This window comes from Tripterygium wilfordii, chromosome 4, assembly GCF_013401445.1.
Source record: "Tripterygium wilfordii isolate XIE 37 chromosome 4, ASM1340144v1, whole genome shotgun sequence".
Lineage (NCBI taxonomy): Eukaryota > Viridiplantae > Streptophyta > Magnoliopsida > Celastrales > Celastraceae > Tripterygium > Tripterygium wilfordii.
Genome location: NC_052235.1, coordinates 8,161,088 through 8,180,338, shown reverse-complemented (window position 1 = coordinate 8,180,338; position 19,251 = coordinate 8,161,088). Strand labels below are relative to the sequence as shown.

The 19,251-nt window shown below is 37.8% G+C and overlaps 4 protein-coding genes across 12 annotated transcripts; 3 read left to right on the top strand and 1 right to left on the bottom strand.

The window, feature by feature from the left end:
• The first annotated feature begins 27 nt into the window (after window positions 1-27).
• LOC119996427 (dehydrogenase/reductase SDR family member 12) lies at window positions 28-3,432 on the top strand. Of its 4 annotated transcripts, none has more exons than XM_038843054.1 (10): window positions 28-130; window positions 229-290; window positions 901-1,020; window positions 1,119-1,218; window positions 1,680-1,760; window positions 2,142-2,191; window positions 2,312-2,462; window positions 2,538-2,594; window positions 2,791-2,912; window positions 3,027-3,432. In XM_038843054.1, the coding sequence occupies exons 1-10, from the start codon at window positions 116-118 to the stop codon at window positions 3,235-3,237; spliced, it is 969 nt and encodes a 322-aa protein (XP_038698982.1). In that variant the 5' UTR covers window positions 28-115; the 3' UTR covers window positions 3,238-3,432. The 4 variants fall into 4 exon arrangements, with proteins under 4 accessions (XP_038698982.1, XP_038698985.1, XP_038698983.1 ...); XM_038843057.1 differs by having other exon boundaries at window positions 66-130; window positions 930-1,020; window positions 1,673-1,760; XM_038843055.1 differs by having other exon boundaries at window positions 68-130; window positions 930-1,020.
• A 1,129-nt stretch (window positions 3,433-4,561) lies between these two features.
• On the top strand, window positions 4,562-8,594 carry LOC119997554 (probable choline kinase 1). 6 transcript variants are annotated; one of them, XM_038844658.1, is made up of 8 exons: window positions 4,562-4,741; window positions 5,099-5,472; window positions 6,220-6,341; window positions 6,425-6,620; window positions 7,134-7,251; window positions 7,369-7,416; window positions 8,120-8,220; window positions 8,316-8,594. In XM_038844658.1, the coding sequence occupies exons 1-8, from the start codon at window positions 4,639-4,641 to the stop codon at window positions 8,460-8,462; spliced, it is 1,209 nt and encodes a 402-aa protein (XP_038700586.1). In that variant the 5' UTR covers window positions 4,562-4,638; the 3' UTR covers window positions 8,463-8,594. The 6 variants fall into 6 exon arrangements, with proteins under 6 accessions (XP_038700586.1, XP_038700585.1, XP_038700587.1 ...); XM_038844657.1 differs by having other exon boundaries at window positions 5,096-5,472; XM_038844659.1 differs by lacking the exon at window positions 4,562-4,741 and adding an exon at window positions 4,784-4,941 and having other exon boundaries at window positions 5,096-5,472.
• Window positions 8,595-8,750: 156 nt separating this feature from the next.
• Window positions 8,751-11,127, top strand: LOC119996900 (tryptophan aminotransferase-related protein 4-like). Its single transcript, XM_038843678.1, has 3 exons — window positions 8,751-9,207; window positions 9,985-10,572; window positions 10,815-11,127. Exons 1-3 carry the CDS (start codon window positions 8,780-8,782, stop codon window positions 11,113-11,115), a joined length of 1,317 nt encoding a protein of 438 aa, XP_038699606.1. The 5' UTR covers window positions 8,751-8,779; the 3' UTR covers window positions 11,116-11,127.
• Window positions 11,128-11,227: 100 nt separating this feature from the next.
• On the bottom strand, window positions 11,228-17,542 carry LOC119996899 (cytochrome P450 71D10-like). Its single transcript, XM_038843677.1, has 4 exons — window positions 17,204-17,542; window positions 16,875-16,935; window positions 12,047-12,211; window positions 11,228-11,850 (listed from the first exon to the last, which is right to left on the bottom strand). Exons 1-4 carry the CDS (start codon window positions 17,540-17,542, stop codon window positions 11,228-11,230), a joined length of 1,188 nt encoding a protein of 395 aa, XP_038699605.1.
• Window positions 17,543-19,251: the final 1,709 nt, after the last annotated feature.

The following is a 19,251-nucleotide window of genomic DNA, read 5'->3' as shown; positions in this document are numbered from 1 at the left end:
TACGTGTACGTTAGCCGTCCACGCATTTAAATCCAAGTGTTTTGAGTAGAAAACCACGGAGAAAGCAACACTGCGCATTCAAATTCACATTTCCATCTCCATTAGAGATCACAAAATGTTCCTTCTCAAAGTACTATGTCTATTAGATTCCCTTCGATTTCTTCATTCTTTTGATTTTCCATTTATCATCTGAAATAATCTCATTTCTTTTTTTGGATTATTGCCCAGACATGGAGATCAACAGCTTTTGGGCTGTACGGGTACCTGAATTTCACAAAATCTGGCTTTCTGTAAGCAATTCCGTATACTTTCTCTGTTTGATCAGTGACATTTATGTATACAGATGTAAAGATGTATATATGCCCTTCATGTGTACATTTTGTGTCGGTTTTAAAAGCTTATGAACATGATCATCAGCTTTACAAATGGAGAAGCAGAAGAATTTTGAGTTTTGAGTGGTTTAAATGGTAAAATTAATTGCTGTTGGGGTTTTTGACACATGTTGAACCCTATAGCTTTGGGCCACAAATTATTGATTCATATTAGATACTTTGTGTTTGTGCAATGAGTGATGTTGATGTTCTGGAGAAGGTTTACATTTGTTTGGAATATTTGGCTAACTCGTCTGTTTTCACTTGTAAAATTATTGAAGCGAGCAAAATTGGAATCTTTTTCTTCTGATCTCTTGTAGGTCTTGGTTGAGATTTTAGTGAAGTTTTGATTGATGCGACTTGGAAAAATATGTACTCTGCCTTTTTTTCGAAAGTATATGACATTGGCTCTTGCCCTTGATTAGTTATTGCAGTTGGTTCTGTCGTTTTTGTTGAAAATTGGGAAAAAATGATTTGGGGAAAAGGCTTCTTCTTATAGGCAAAACGTTTGGTTCTCTTCCATTTGTAGGGAGCATTCTAAAAAGTTTAAGGCTGAAGATATGCAGGCACAGATTGAAGGAAAGATTTGCATCGTAACAGGAGCAAATTCGGGGATCGGTTATGCTACTGCTGAGGGCCTTGCTTCACGGTGTTGATTTTGTTCCAAGTTCTGCCTTTGTTTCATCTTTGTAATCAAGTTTTAGAGGAAAATTTGATTTCATTAGCTAACGTCTTGAGGTTTTTTAGAGGGGCAACTGTCTTTATGGTGTGTCGTAGCAAGGAAAGGGGAGAAGCTGCTGCTGCCAAGATTCGTTCTGCGACGGGTAACCAAGATGTTCATCTGGAGGTATGCTTCATCCTTCTTGACTTCTTGTTGTTTGGTGGAATGAACCTCTAGTTACTTGATATATCTGTCCACAGTGGTATTTAATGCTAATGGAATATCTTGTTGGTAGCTGTACTCGAAGTGTATTTTTTTGTGTGACATAATTGTGTTAGAAAACATGATGGCCTTTCTTATTCATTGATTTCATTCATTTTTTGAAGGCAGTAGTTTATGACCTTCTCATAGTGTTCGATGCATTTTTTTAAAGGCTATGTCTCTAGATGCCTGTGATCCTGATCCCCCACAACATAAAGTTCCTGATTTCCTATGATGTATGTAATTCTAATGTGTGGGGGTCTTTATATGAGATTACTTTTGGGAAAAAAAAAATCGTGACAGCTAAGTCCTGATTGCAGCTAAACCTTGTATTGGGTAACAAATTCTACTTTATTTTGTTTTAACCTATCAAATTTAGCTTGCAGGTATGTGATCTTTCATCAGTCAGTGACATAAAGTCTTTTGCATCCAGATTTTCATCAAAGGATGCTCCTGTTCATGTTTTGGTAAGGTTTGCCTTTCACCATCACTATATACTTATATAGTTTCTCTGTTAGACAACTTCTGCACTGGACTATTACGTATAAATATCTACCATGCGCACTCTGGCTGATTCTTTGTTCTTAGTGAGCGTTATTTTATAACCAATTGACCATCCATGGAGACATATTAGTCTTCTGTTTCTAAAGTTCTTCTTTTTTTGCTCTTTTGTTTCACATCAGGTAGTATATGTGGAGGGTTTTTTTAAAAAAAATCTTTTGGCAACATTATTGAAAAATATCCTTTCGAAATTTAAATAAACGTTACTTGCAACCACATACAATACTAACGCTGCAACTTTGTCAACTGATTCAATTTATTAAAAGGATGTGCTCTGCTGTTTTTAGGTTAACAATGCTGGCTTGCTTGAGCATAAACGAATTACCACATCAGAAGGGTGTGCTCCTGCTTACCTATTTCTTGATCTTTTCAATAAAAATCTTAGCTTACTCATTTTATTATTCTATATCTTACAGAAAATTTGTTATGTTTTTTTGAAAATGTCTGTTAAGTCCAGATTTGAGCTGAATTTCGCTGTTAATGTATTGGGAACTTATGCAATGACGCAATTAATGGTACCTTTGCTGGAAAAAGCTGCACCTGATGCTCGAGTCATCACAGTCTCCTCTGGTGGAATGTACACGGCTCCCTTGACCACAGATCTAGAGGTAATAGATTTCTTGATATCCTCTAGTTTCCTGCCTTTTACTTGCAAGTGCTTATCTCTAATTTTCTGTATCCAGTTTACCGATGGGAAATTTGATGGGGTTGAACAGTATGCTCGCAATAAACGAGTTCAGGTGAGTCAAATTTATAATATTTGCTTTCACCATATTTCTTGAGGACACTGCAGATTTCTGTGTAGATCAAAAGACAAATGTCTGAATTTCTCTGAATAAGTGAATACACACGGTGCACGGAGGAAGGCGTGTTAGAATCTAGGTATTTAATTATTATGTTTCTAGACGTTTATTCCTCATTGTTGTTCTTTACTAGGTTGCTTTAACAGAAAAATGGGCTAAGTTGCATGAGAACAGAGGAATCTCATTTTACTCAATGCACCCAGGTTGGGCTGAGACACCTGGAGTAGCTAAGAGTTTACCCAGTTTCAGTGAAAGGTAATCATACGTCTCTCTTGATTACTTTGGAAGTCTTTAATCATTTTTGTTTTCTACGAGTTTCAAACGCCCGGGTTGCTTAAACATGTTTTCTTTCCCTCATTGATGCTCCAGGCTTTCAGGGAAGCTTAGAACAAGAGAGGAAGGTGCGGATACAGTTCTCTGGTTGGCTTTACAGCCAAAAGAAAAATTAGCGTCCGGCGCCTTCTATTTTGACAGGGCTGAAGCCCCTAAGCACCTTATGTTTGCAGCTACTGAACGCTCTCATGCACTAATCGACTCCATTTTTGAAAGGCTTGCTTCTGTGTCTGCTCTTGCTTCATGACTACAAAGAATAGTAAATTGATCCATCACGCACTTGTTTTAAAGAAAATGTTTGGCCTGGGATGGTCTTGGCTAGTAATGAAAATTAGTGCATGCATGCGTGATTAGTAGTAATGCATGGTATGAATTAATGAACAAGAAATGTAATTAATTATTATTGTCATCATAATTTAGTTACTGGTTGCAATTCTTGCAAGGTCGCGGATCGCATTGGACCCAAGTGAGGTCAGTGCCTGTATCAATGTGAAGCTCAAAAGGCTTGGGTGTTAATACTTTATCTCACATAACCCAAGCGAGTGGACTAGAAGATTTTTCATTGAGTATAAATTATCTATAATGATATTATGTATGAATATGTAGTAATCAATATTTGTTCTCTTACCATACATACTATATAGTTATTAGAAAAATATAAATGTTTTTAATATTACATAGTATATATATACACATGTATTTTTGGAAAGATGTATAGTTTATATCATATAATAAAAATAAATACTAAATATGTGTCATTGTTTTTTGAAAAGTCCAATGTGGACTTGAGCCCATCCTCATAGGCTCTGCCACTTGGCATATATGCTACTTGGAATTGTTCGCAAACAAATCATATAAGAATAGGTAAAAGGCAAACACAATTCTCAAATCTTTACTAATTTGAATAATCCATAAAAACCATTTTGTTTCTATTTCTCACAAAATATTCTTATTTCTCTCAGAATTTCTTTTATCTGTAACATTTAAAAAAATAGTAATTAAATTATTATGAAGATTTTTCTACTTGAAATTGTTTGCCAAACGAAAAGTTAAAGTTTGAATTCATAAAAGGCAAAACAATTCTCCAATCTTTACTAATCTGAATAATCCATTAAAACTATATATTTTTTTTCTATTTCTCTCACAATTTTCTTATCTAATACTAACATTTTAAAAAGTAGTAATTAAATTATTATGAAGATCTTTTCTGACAATGCAAAGAATGCCAGCTCCAATAATATATAAACACGTGTTTCAATCCAAAACTACTCTTTTAAATTGGGCCCCACCAAATACCAAATATAAATAAATAAATCAAAACGGGACATAAATTGATAGTATATAAGTCTAAGTTGGATTAAAACGGCACTCCGACGTCGTTTTCATCGCTCTCTTGAAAGTTACCTGAAGTACAAGTGGGATCTCACCATTGGTCAGAGGCTTTCGACGATCATTTTCTCTTCATTTAATTGATTTTTGTTTTTATCTCTCAGCTTTTGCTTGCGCTCTGCGTTTTCTTTGCTTCGATCGCACAGACGGACCGACACCGACTAGGTACTAAAGTCATTCGTTTGACTTTGAAATACTCGTTGTTGCTGCTGGAATTGAAACAGAGATTAAACCCCCGATTCTCCACACGTGGCAGATCATGATTCGTTTCTTGAACCGTTATCCCTCTCCGTGTTCGGTTCTCCCACAAGCCTACAAACGTATTTCGACTGTATACGCGGAATCTTTTTTGGAAAGGAAAGGTAGACGCGAAACACTTTCAATGGCTTAAATTATCCAACTTGTCTTCTTTTTGTTGTAAATTCAATTTGTGGGTCTTGTTAAGTTGTTATCATTTCAAGAATCTTTGGTTTGGTTTCTTGGACAGTCTTTGCCTTTTGTGGGTATTTAAAAAAACAAGGCAATTCAATCTTTCCTTCAAGTAGTGCTGCTTCCTTTTCAGGTTCTTAGTCTTAGAGCCCTCCATTTCTTGATTCTTAAAGTGGGTTTCAATTTCTTTTGGGTTTCTTCTCAGCTATGATTGACTATATAGGTATTGGTATTTATTAGCTTCTAATTACTCGTCTTTGAATTGCCTTGTTTTATTCTGTGACCAGTAGGGGTATCTTGCTGTGATTCAAAAATGGGGATAAGCTCAAATGGTATCTGTGAAGGTGGTTTTCCAGAAGAGCTAAAGAAAGTATTGAGAACGGTGGCGTCGAATTGGGGGGATGTGGTGGATGATATGGAAGCCTTGTGTGTGATACCTCTGAGGGGTGCAATGACTAATGAGGTTTACCAGATTAATTGGCCCAAAAAGAATGGTGATCTTCCTCGAAAGGTCTTGGTTCGTCTTTATGGAGAAGGAGTGGAGGTTTTCTTTGATAGGGAGGATGAGATTAGGACCTTTGAATGCATGTCAAAGCATGGACAAGGGCCTAGGCTTCTTGGCCGATTTGCCGATGGCAGGGTGGAGGAGTTCATTCATGCGAAGGTGTGTCAATCGTGTTATTCTTATTTCAGTTACAGTTTGTGTTTTCCTTTGTTTCAGTTTGCGTTTTGTTTTGAGTCATTTACATTTTCTACCGTGGAATTTGAGTTTTTCAGAAAGTCTGCTATGCAGTGTTTCACTGTGATCACAGGGTACTATAGGCACCAATTAGACTAAATTTGGGATTGTAAAGTGAGAGAGAACAAGGCATAAGAGATTCCTCATTTTTTTTAATCCTAAATTTGATTATAAGAATGGGAATTCACACAAAATAAGTTTCTGCAAGTCATAGCATGTGGATATGAAATTACATCTTGATGCTCCAATGTAAGAGTTCTCTCAGTAGATGCCAATTTACTGGATTAAATTTCATGTTATGTTCGAATACTATCTATTTTCACCTGCCAACTAGTAGTGTAAAATACTATAAGATTAAACACGATGTCAGCATTGATTTATTGTACCGTGTTCAATTCTATCTGTATGATCTGAAGATTTCGATTCTCCTGGAGTAATGCATCATTATAAATCTTCACACATTTTCAGCTCTATTGTTCCTTTGCTTAAATTATCAGAAGCACCTTTATGATAGATCGACACCCAATTTAGGACTCCTGCGAAACTGATTCTAATTTCTAACAACTTAATACTCTGTCTAACTCAGCTGTCCATCTTTTACCTATTGTCCATAAGTTTTCTTCTTCTTCTTCTTTTTTTGGATTAATTTTTCTTTTTGGCTGGAATTTCTAGACTCTGTCAGCTGCTGACATCCGTGATCCAGAAATCTCTGCTCTTGTTGCATCTAAGTTGAGAGAGTTCCACAATCTTGATATGCCTGGCCCCAGAAGAATGCTTCTTTGGGAGAGGCTGAGGTATGTGTGTGTATGGATATATCAAAGTTTCCTTGTAGGGCTGAAGATAATTGATGCCATTGTCATTCTATTTTTGTCCTCAGGAACTGGCTTAGTGAGGCCAAATCGTTGTGTTCCCTTAAAGATGCAAAAGAATTTCGATTGGATGTTTTAGCTGAAGAAATTGATATGCTTGAGAAGGAGTTTTCTCTGGATTATCAAGATATTGGGTTTTGCCACAATGACCTGCAATATGGGAACATAATGATGGATGAAGAGACGAGAGCAATCACTATTATAGTGAGTTCCCAATTTATTTTTTTTAAGCAAACTTAGTTGAGGCAACAGTTTTATATAACATTGTTCTCCCTCTCCCTCTTGATATCTGTTTGCTTTTATGAAAACTTATTTCTAGTCAATCAAAGGAACAATAACTAGTAATCAAAGCGTAGAAGTATTTTGGTTCTTTTATTACTATTATTTTCATAAGTGCATCATATTCTGCTCTACCTTGTCAAAAATTGAAACTAACAGTTACCTTTCCGAATTCAATTACTTGACTCTGCTAATTGATTGTTGTAGAACACTTTCATGGGTATTTGTGGTATTTCTCTTCTGAAAAGTTTGCCTTCTTCTGAGGTAGTTAGGCATATAAATTTCAATCCATTATCTTACTTCTCTTTTGGTTTTTCCTCTTGATTAAGAAACTAAAGTGAATACCATATGAACGAAAATATCTGTAATATAAATTCTGAGTGCAAATATCTGTGACATATATTCTAATTGCTAAAAGTCTACTTTTTACCTTCTCAGGATTATGAATATGCAAGTTACAATCCTATTGCTTATGATCTTGCTAATCACTTCTGTGAAATGGTTGCAAATTACCATTCCGAGACACCTCATATTTTGGATTACAACAAATACCCAGGTGAGTAACTAAAAGAAATTTGGTTTTCCAATGTTTCATGGTCGATAAGTTTTCCTTGTTTGCACTCTAATAGTACGTAAACTAAGAGTAATGATTAATTTGCTTTTTCAAATACAGGAAAGGAGGAGCGCAGGAGATTTGTCCATGCATATCTGACTTCTGATGGTCAGTCCTTAAGTTTCCTGTTCACCCTTTTAGTTTCATTATGAAAGGCAAGAATTTGGTTGCTGGGAGGGCTGTTCAAAAAAACCACCCAAACCGAAACTGAAATGATTGGTCGGTTTTTTATAATACAAAGTTGCACATTTCTCCACTAAAAACCAAACCGAAGCCAACAAAACCGATCGTTTGGTCGGTTATTTTCATGTCAAAAAAACCCCAAAAAAAAACCGACCGAAACCGACCCCGAACACCCCTAGCTGGGACATATAATTTATCTTGATTGCTTCGTATTGAATACTATTATCTGTTATGGTCTAATTTGGAGCAGTACATGACCAATGCAGAAATTAACTTCCCTTGATCATCTGCATTTGGATTTGAACTTCAGTCGATGATTTTTTACAATTTACGTTCAATTTTCTATCATAACATGCAGTAGCTTGTGGATGGGCTTAGATTACTACTGTTTCAAAAGCTGTCCTCAAAATGGGTTCACGCTGGTTTTGTGCATTTGTAGATTGTAAGCCATGCTATGCTGCCTACATTGATTTACAGTTCGGAATCATTTTCTGGCTTGAGTGAATGTCATATACAAAATAAAGGATGTCAAAATCGATATGTTTTCTACTGATCTGTTGCAATTCAGCCTTTTAATGCTTTGTTTCACGTACTTATAGTAAATCACAAAATCTATAATTTTACATAGGCAACAAACCTACGGAGCTGGAAGCGGAAAAACTACTTAGCGATGCAGAGAAGCACACTCTTCCAAATCATCTATTTTGGGGGTTGTGGGGAGTGATTTCGGTAAAACCGAATCTGAATCCTGATTTATTTTGATTCAATCTGCATGTGTCTGTTTGGCATTGAGAGATTTAACATAATTTCTGCTGTGTTTGCAGGGGTATGTAAACACACTTGAATTCGACTACATGGAGTACGCAAGACAAAGGTTTGAGCAGTACTGGCTCAGAAAACGAACACTCTTGATCTCCTCAACCATCCTCCCAGATGAAAATGTGAATGGTTCATCGATAAATACAACGTGAAGAGTTTTTTGCTCCTGCCAAAATTAGTATCAGAATGTAATTGCTGTATTAGTTTGTAAACTCAAAAGATTTTGTACATTAATTGTTGAGAATTCGGTTTTCCTTCCCCGTATGTATTCATTTTGCTCCTCAGCCTTCTTATGGAGAGTGCAGTAATGTCAAAAGATCACCTCAATTCATTGTGATAGCAACTATAGTAAACCTCATTTGAAGGAAATGTTGCTATGAAGATTGATGAGGGAAAGACGTTTGAATTGGCATCAGTAACTCAGATCTCTCGAATTCATACGATTTGACCCCGTAGTTTGGTTAACAGGATGTTAGAAGGCACAGTAAATTACGAAAGGCAGAAGAATAGTATGCTCTGTGACAAAAATAGACTAGATGTTCCATCAACGGCCATTATTGTTAAAACAAAAGGAAAGAGAAGAAACTTGAAAAGAAGGGCAAAAATGGCTAAGAATTTAAGCTCCAAGTATATGTTGTGCTTGGTGACTTCCATAATTCTAAATATTTTACTAATTATTTATCTCTATGTGGGTGGTGGTAATTGGCATCTGACATGGACCAAAGGAGCTGGAAATGAAGCAGAGGCTGTGGCAGCTGTGTACTGCTCAGGTCATGGAAGAGCCTACTTGGATGGCTTTGTTCTTGATGGAAATCTCCCTGTTTGTGAGTGCAACTCATGCTATGGAGGCCCTGATTGCTCTCACTTCAACACTAGTTATATTGCAGATGCTGATGGGTACTCTCTATCTCTCTGGGTCTTTCTCACAAACACTACACATGCATGTGTACACATGGTCTAGTAGCTTGTGCTTTTTTTTGACATAGAGAGAGTTCAACAACCGAGAGCTTTATTCATCAAAAAACAACCAAAAGTTTTTTGTGAAAACACCACAAGTAAATTAATGAAACATGATTTTGTTAGGATGTTAATTTATTGGGTTTAATGAGAAAGTAACTAATCTTAATATGGTGTCGGAGCAGGAGGTCTTGGATTCAAATCTTGACTTCCATAATCTAAACCTTTGTGTGTATTTATTGCAGTCGGATTGTTCAGCTCTCATTTGTGGGAAGTGTTAGGCTGTGTATAAATAACGTGAAATATCATAACCCAATAAGTTGAATTAAAATTATAAAAAGCCATAGTAGGGCTAGGAGTGGCCTTCTACTCTCTTCCTTACAATGCAAAACAGAGTAACAAAAACCAGAACAAAGTATCATGGAGAAAAATTTACAAGGGAGAAATTATTTGTTGAATATGATGTTCATAGCCAAATACTAGATAAACATTCTGTAGTGCCAAATGCCAGAGAAATGTCATATCTTAATGTGGATTATAGTTCTACAGCTGCCTAATTGAGATAAAAGTAGCTCTCAGTTGGCAGAAAGAAAGCCCTTAAACCATTGTGGCTCTGAATTAAACTCAATGTTTACGGTCTAGTTCCAGGATTTGGGGTTTAGAGTTTAGAGCGTGATGACAGTATATAATAATCATACGCATGATGTTTGCTTGCAGTGGGGATCCATATTTTTTGGAGCCCTTTTGGCTGCAGAATGCAGCCAGTAGTGCACTTGTAGTCGCCGGATGGCACCGGATGGGATACACATACCATGATCAATCCTTCATCTCAGCCGAGCTCGAGAGGCACATTCGTAAACTACATGCCATTGTTGGAAATGCAGTCACTGATGGAAGACACATTCTTTTTGGTGCTGGATCCGCCCAACTCCTTGTCGCTGCAGTCTACGCCTTGTCCCCTCTTAATTCCTCTTCACCTACAAGGGTTGTAGTCTCAATCCCTTACTTCGAGCTTTACAAGCAACAAACAGAAGTTTTCAACTCCGTCGAATTCAAGTTTGAAGGAGATACATCATTATGGATGAACAATTCAGATTCTAATGTGAATTTCATTGAGTTTGTAACTTCACCCAATAATCCTGATGGACAATTGAATAAGGCACTCCTTCATAGCTCATACGCCAAGGCAATCCATGATCGCGCTTACTATTGGCCTCATTTTACAGGAATTCCAGCTCCAGCAGATGATGATCTCATGATATTTACCATTTCCAAGCTCACCGGTCATGCCAGCTCTAGATTTGGGTAACAGCCTCATCACTTCATAAGCAATTTAGAGCGTCACTTGTTCCTAATGATTGCTAGGCACCCTAAACTCTTTCAATGTAGAAAGTTTTGACAAAGCTTTGCTATTTGCGCTGAAACAGATGAGTAGTCGTTGGGAAAGACTAAGCAAGACAGTATCAATGTCAAAACGTTTCTCTCTTCAAGAAATCCCACCTGAATCATAAATCATAAGCAATTTAGAGCATCACTTGTTCCTAATGATTGCTAGACACCCTAAACTCTTTCAATGTAGAAAGTTTTGACAAAGGTTTGCTATTTGCGCTGAAACAGATGAGCAGTCGTTGGGAAAGACTAAGCAAGGCAGTATCAATGTCAAAACGTTTCTCTCTTCAAGAAATCCCACCTGAAAACTGCACCTACTTCCACAAAATCAGAGAAGCTTCACCAGGTAATTCTGCGGCATATGCTAGTTTTTCTGTTGGAACGGACAGAGATAATGTTTGTCTGTATGTATGTATGTATGTATGGACATTTACTTGTAACATAAGTAAGGGAGATTAATGCTCATTTATTTTTGCTGAGCATAGAGAAGCCTAGAAATTAGAACAATAGTACAAGATAACTAGCCATGATCGCATTGGAACTAAAGCAAACAATTCAATGCTTTCTGTTGTTACTGAGTAATTGTAGCATGGTAAGGGATGGGGATTACATGCAGATCATTTTTTCTTCCAACTGAAACACCGAAACTCTCCGTCATGTCCAGTTCTTCTTGTTTTATGTTGTTAGGGAGCTTCCAGTCGAAATAGTAAAGTAACTTTGCAAGTGTAAGCTCAATGGTCACTATTCCAAATGACATGGCAGGGCACATCCTCCTTCCAGCACCAAATGGGATAAATTCAAAGTTATTTCCCTTGTAATCGATGGAACTATTGACGAATCTCTCAGGACAGAACTTCTCGCCATCAATCCAATAATTCGCATCCCTTCCAATAGCCCATGCATTAACGATGACTTTGGCTTTGATGGGTATGTCATATCCAAGAATTTGGTATCTCTCTCTACAAAGTCTTTGGACTAACAATGGAAGAGGAGGGTGTAACCTCAGAGTTTCCTTGATAACTAATTTCAAGAATTCTAGATCCTCGAGTCCAGCTTCGTCTACATATCCTTTTCTATCAAAGACTTGCCTAACCTCTGCTTGAGCCTTTATCATAATTCTTGGAATCTTTATCAATTCTGACATAGCCCATTCTAAAGTTGTAGACGATGTATCACTCCTAGCAAGGAAAATGTCTTAAAAGATATTTTGTGTTTAACTAGTGAAAATGTTGTTTTGCCCCCTACATATTCATAATGAAAACGAAAGATAAATTGCTTTTCATACTAGAAACTAAAGCAGATTGTTGAGTCTAATAGTTAGCCCTTAAGGTCATTAGTGTAGTCTATTTAAGATTTTCAACTTCAATATGATTTGAATAAGATAGGTTACCAGTACAACTGCTTTGATGTTGTCTGCTGTCAAGGGGAACTGAGTCTCCACATTCCTGAAGATTCAAGAGAACATCTACAAAATCGTCGACAACTTCCTCACTAGAATCATTGGTTGCCTTCTTAACTTTATGTTCATTGATGATGTTTTCAAGTATCTTATCAACTTCATGATGCAGCACTTAATTTTAGGAGAATGAATATATCAATCTTATTCTTCTCTCAATCGGAGGTATATATAATATGTACATATCTCTTAAAACAAGAAAACGATTATTTTTCTTCCCTCAATCTTTGACTTTACTTCCCTCAATTACATATATCAAGGAAAGTAAATCTTGGGTAAATCTTTGACTCAAAGAATAAACAATATTCTAAAGAATACTCTACAAATATTCACTCGATTCAACACTCCCCCTCAAGGTGGTGCATAGACATCGTACATGCCCAGCTTGACAAGTGAATCGGCAAACACTGAATTTGACACTGCCTTGGTTAACACATCAGCCAACTGATCTTCAGTCTTCATATACGGAACTTCAACTATTTTTCCTTCTAGCTTTTCATACACGAAATTCCTATCAATTTCCACATGTTTAGTCCGATCATGTTGCACTGGGTTCTCAGCAATTTTAATTGCTGACTGATTATCACAATACAATTTCATTGGTCTTTTAATGGACAAACTAAGCTCCCCCATAAGCCGTTTGAGCCATAACAACTCACAAATACCTTTCACTATTGCTCTGTATTCGGCTTCTGCACTAGACAATGAGACAACTTTTTGCCTTTTACTTCTCCAAGTAACCAGATTTCCTCCAACAAAAGTTAAATTCCCGGTGGTTGATCTTCTTCGGTCTCCTTTACCTGCCCAATCTGAGTCGGTATAGCCCCATACGTCTGCATGCCCATTCTTAGAAAAGAGTAAGCCTTTTCCCGGTGCAGATTTTAAATATCTCAGAATTCTAATAACTGCATCCATATGTTGTTTACCAGGATTGTGCATAAATCTACTCACAACACTGACCGCATATGCAATATCTGGCCTCGTATGAGACAAATAGATTAAACGCCCAACTAACATTTGATATCGTAACTTGTCTATTGAAGTTTGATTCCAAGACTCTTCCAATCCATGATTTTGTTCCATAGGAGATCCAATTGGCTGACATCCAAGCATACCAGTTTCTGTTAATAAGTCAAGCACATACTTTCGTTGGGACAAAAATATGCCTTGCTTAGAACGAACAACTTCAATGCCCAAAAAATATTTTAATCCTCCCAAATCCTTCATATCAAATTCAGTTGACAAATAGTCTCTCAGTTTACGCATTTCTTCAGAATCATTGCCTGTCACTACCATGTCGTCAACATAAATAATGAGAGCTGTTAATTTATCACCAACTCTTTTCAAAAATAAAGTGTGATCTGCATTACTTTGCTTATAGTTGAATCTTCTCATAGCAAGTCGGAATCGACCAAACCAAGCTCGAGGAGATTGTTTCAACCCATATAAGGCTTTCTTCAGTTTACACACGACACTTTGATCACCTGGAGCTTCATATCCTGGGGGCAGAGACATATAAACTTCTTCTTGTAGGTCACCATGTAAAAAAGCATTTTTTACATCATATTGTTGTAGAGGCCAATCAAAATTTGCAGCTAGGGATATTAGGACTCGAACCGTATTAATTTTTGCAACAGGAGCAAACGTTTCATGATAATCAACCCCATACGTCTGGGTGAATCCTTTAGCCACGAGCCTAGCTTTATACCTATCAACCGAACCGTCAGACTTGCACTTGACGGTGTACACCCACCTACAACCAACAGTTTTTTTTCCTTTCGGCAACTCCACCAATTCCCAAGTTTGATTTTTCTCAAGTGCTGTCATCTCCTCAGTCATTGCAGTTGCCCATTTTGGATCCAACAACGCCTCTTGCACTTTAGTAGGAATATCTATGGCAGTCATATTACTGACAAAGCTTCGGCATTCCTTTGACAGTCGGTGAGTGGATGCATACTGAGCAATAGGATATTTCACTTTTCGCACAGCCTCTGGTGAAAATCTATCTGGTGGTACACCACGAGTACTTCTTGGTGGGAGTACATATCTGTCAGTTTCAATCGAGACACAAGTATTATCACAAATATTGTTAGTATTAACATCAGACTCAATGCTTACCTCAGGAGGATCTGTACGAGGAATATCGGGAGTGGGTACTAGCGAAGATGAGAGAGAGGGAGCTTCGGCAGCATCACTAATTTTGGCGGACTGAGGAATTTCAGAATTAGGAACTTCAACACACAGTGGATCGGGAAACAACTCCATCCAATTCGGAGCTTCAACAACAGTATCACCACTCGGGCCCGGAAGCTTGGAATTGGGTGAAGAGAAAAACATTTCATGTTCAGAAAAGGTGACATCTATAGTAACATAGAACTTACTTGTAGGAGGATGAAAACACCGGTAACCCTTTTGTGAAGGATGATAACCGACAAATACACACTTGAGGGCACAAGGATCAAGTTTCGTGCGGAGATGTTTCTGTAAATGTACAAACACAACACAACCAAACACCCGGGGAGGAAGTGTGAGGTGCGATGGCAGTGTTACATAGGATGCCAATTTATCAAGTGGTGTCTGAAATTGTAGAACACGAGTCGGTACCCTATTCAAAAGATATACAGCTGTTGTAACAGCTTCTTCCCAAAAATGTGGTGCCATGTGGGCTCCAATAAGGGCAGCACGTGTGATCTCCAAAATTTGTCTGTTTCGGCGCTCAGCAACACCATTCTGTTGTGGTGTATAAGGACAAGTGGTTTCATGCAAAATTCCATGAGTCTGAAAATAAGCTTGTAACTCCTGATTTACAAATTCACCACCATTATCAGATCGAAGGACTTGTAAATTAGCAGAGAATTGTGTTTTGATCATGGTATGAAACGTGCGGAAGCAAGCAGCCACATCACTCTTATGACGCATAAGGTAAAGCCAAGTCATACGAGTGCAATCATCAATAAATAATACAAACCATCTAAAGCCAGTAGAAGTAGTAACAGGGGCAGGTCCCCAAACATCCGAATGAACCAACGCAAAAGGCACAACCCTTTTATTAGAACTATCAGAATAAGTAGCACGATGACTCTTGGCCAAAACACATGTATCACACTGAAAATTGGAAGGTTCACATGTAGAAAATAAAGTAGGAAATAAATATTTCAAGTAACCAAAGGAGACATGACCCAAACGATGATGCCATAACCGAATCTGATCTTCTGATGCCCGAGATGACCCTTTTGCTGATAGAGATCGTCCCATACTGACATCTTCGACATAATATAATCCCTCTCTCTTAGTACCACGCCCAATTATCTCCCCGCTGCAGAGATCCTGAAGGAAACAAAAAGTAGGATATATTAATACTAAACAATTTAGTTGTCTAGTAACTTGTGGCACAGATAAAAGATTATTGGAAAGAGCAGGAATCAATAAAGTGTGCTCCAAGGATAATGAAGGAGTTAAGTTAACCCTTCCAGCGCTCGTAACCGGATATGAGACACCATTGGCATTGGTGACAGTAGAGCAATTTGGTAAACAAGTATCATGTAATAAGGACGCATCAAAGGTCATATGATTAGTCGCACCAGAGTCAAGAATCCAACCGGGATCTTTTTCAGAATTTGTTGCAAGAAGGGCTAGACCAACACTACCTGACTGTTGGAGAAGAGTAGGATCTACCACAGAGTGAGTGATATCAACTGGGGTAGTGGAAGCCATGGTATCCATTGAAGAAGGAGTCGGTGCCACTGGGACTGTAGATGAGGATGAAATAGTTATGGGAGACAGTGAGGTGCATAGCGCAACTTTACCGCCTTTTCGAGCCTGTAATCGCTCTTTGTGAGCCTGCCACCACTCGGGATATCCATGCTTTTTGAAGCAAGTATCTACAGTATGTTTGGTGCTGCCGCAATGAGTACATTTACCGCTAGTAGGTACTGAAAGTGACAAAGAACTTGTTGGAGTTCCATATTTTCGAACTGTCATAGCCATCTGAGGAACTTCTGAAGACATCATTGTATTCCGACGAAGTTCTTCACGTCTCACAGTTGAGAAAGCATTATCAGGTCCAGGTAGAGGATTAGTACGAAGAATATCTCCTCGAACAGAATTATATATATCATCAAGCCCAGCCAAAAAAGAATAGACTCGATCTTCATCAATTTCAGCCATTCGAGTCTTAATCACATCTGGCTGAGTAAAGGTAATTGGACGACGATGATCAAGCTCCTGCCAAATAACCTTAAGATCGGAATAGTATGCAGCCACAGGTCGCCCTGCCTGCTTAGTTGCCATAGCTTTTCGAGACAGATCATACAAAATAGATTTATCAGCACCCTCAAAATATGTTTGAGACACAGCATCCCAAACATCATTCACAGTGGGTAAACGAATAAAAAGATTCATTATATCGGCTTTCATAGAGCCAATAAGCCAGCCTTTTACAGTAGCATCCTCCATCATCCACTTGTTATATGTAGAGTCACTAACAGTAGGTTTCGAGGTCGTACCTTTGAGATATTCCATCTTTCCCCGTCCAGCAACGAACATAGTAACCACCTGAGACCAAAGAGTGAAATTTGAACCATTCAGTTTGATCCCATAAGGAATAGAGGTTGGTTCTTGAGTTGGCGTCACCACATGTGGAACTATAAGAGCACCGGATTCAGCCATAAGTTGTTTGTAATTTCTGGATGAGGTTCTGGTTCAATGGTGCAATCGGCACCTGTTATGGAAGAAGCAATCGGCTTCTTTCGGATAGTCAGACCTGGTTGGAGCAGTCGGCTCCTAGTAGCTACGGTGATGGTGAGGTTGTATGTTAAGAGAACCTGCTTCGATACCAACTTAATTTTAGGAGAATGAATATATCAATCTTATTCTTCTCTCAATCGGAGATATATATAATATGTACATATCTCTTAAAACAAGAAAACGATTATTTTTCTTCCCTCAATCTTTGACTTTACTTCCCTCAATTACATATATCAAGGATGACTTTACTTCCCTCAATTACATATATCAAGGAAAGTAAATCTTGGGTAAATCTTTGACTCAAAGAATAAACAATATTCTAAAGAATACTCTACAAATATTCACTCGATTCAACAGCAGCTTCTCAAGCCGAGTCCTCATCCCGCTGATCATGTGAAACAATTTTATGGAAGGGAACATATAAGCCAAACTGAAACCTCCAAAAACCTCTAGTATTTCTCTTACAAGTGGTACAAATGATCCATGCATCTCGCCACTCTTACCAATTGTGGCCTTTGAAGTGATTGCATAGGTTAAACAAATTAACATCTTGCTGAGGTTCATTTTCGACCTGGCCTTTGAAGAAACGGACTTAATGAACTCAGACACCTCTTCCTCTCTGATGGATTGCATAGCCTGAACTCTTTTTCCACTCAACAGCTCTATTGTGCAGATTTTACGCATCTGTCTCCAGTAATCTCCGTATGGTGCCAATACAATATCTCAAAAGTTATATAACAGGATCTCTCCGGCAAGGACATAAGGTCGAGTGCAAAAAGCAATGTCATGGGTTTTCATTACTTGTTTGGCAACTTCTGGAGAAGAAACGACAATGGTGGACAATTCACCAAGCTGAAGGTGCATAAGAGGACCATATCTGCTGGCTAAATCTCTTAGGCGGTGATGGGGTAGAGAGCCAATCATTTGATGCATGTTTCCTATCAGTGGTAGCTTCCATGGCGAGGGAGGAGAAACAACAGAACTTGACTTATGGTTTGTGACTTGCTCCATATTCTCAGCAGCATCAATAAGAAAACAAGAAAGGTCAAGAGAATTGGAAAAAGAATTTTGTTATCCATGATGAAGTAGATATGGAGGAAAATTAAGCTGCTGTTTGTAAACTAATTGTGGAGCAACGGAGATGATAGAACCAAGATTCTTTCCTCACAATGAGTTGGAGTTGGTGTTTTTTGTTCTTCTATTAACTTTTTGGATTCAATAATGAGTTGGGCCCTCATAAATCTATCGTCAGTTAGCATGTTGACTAGGGCCTTCATATGAGCATATGTTCTTGCATGGATGGTTTTTGGCCCATACAGACATGAAAGGTCAATTTGATAAAGCATTTTTGCCCTCATTTCTATTACTTTCTAGCATAAATGCTTTTGCTTGTCAAAGCATCATTTTCGGGCATCAGAAACTTTGCGTCTTACAAGTCGCAACATTCACACTATATTGTCCGAGGCAATTCCAGAATGTTCTCTATGTTAAAATGATAGTAGAATCTTGATTGTGTGAGAGCTTTATAGAGTAAGTTATAAAACAATGCCACATAATGAGCGGGTAGAGGTTAATTTTTAATCAATCCACATTATTTTGTCTTCATAATACGTGTTCTAATCACCCTGAGAGACTGTAATTAAAGCCATCATATATATATATATATATATATATATTGGTAGGTGTCGGAACTTCAAGTCGGACACAGTGACTACATCATTATCATGCACGTAGCTATCATCCCGGCCGTCCAACCCTTTTCAAAAGCACCATGGTAATAGGGCCCCACCTTAAATGTGATTCATGACACGTGTACAACCAGCAACGAACACCGTCTCGTGATCATTGAAGTTTTTCAGAGCCTATTTAGTTTAATAATTAATCTAATGACCCACCACAACAAAACCACTTAAACATTTGTTAGTTTATCTATAACCGGATAACCCCCACCCACGTTTCCTTTTTGTTATTATCCATACTTCTAGTCTTTCCAAGATTCTTCAATTTTGGATCACTTTCTCATTATGTTAATTAACCTACTTACCCTCAATTTACATTCATATTCCTAGGCTACCAAAATAAGTATCTCAAGTAGAAGATAAAGGAACTAAACCCACTTGACCAGACTTGTAAGTAGTATCAACTAAATAGTCATTAAATTTCAAGGGTTTGGTTGGATAGTAAGTTGACGGGATTAACTCTCATAAAAATTTAAGAAGTTCTCAGTTTAACTCCCACATTGAGTAAATTTCTTTGGAGTCACCCCATGGATAGAAGGTCCTATAATTACCTTGTTCGTGTGGGACAAGGGTTCACACTTCACGTGTTTGACGTTTCTCTAAACTTCAATCTGATTGTGTCTTGAACGGTTGAATTACTTGTTAAATGAAAAA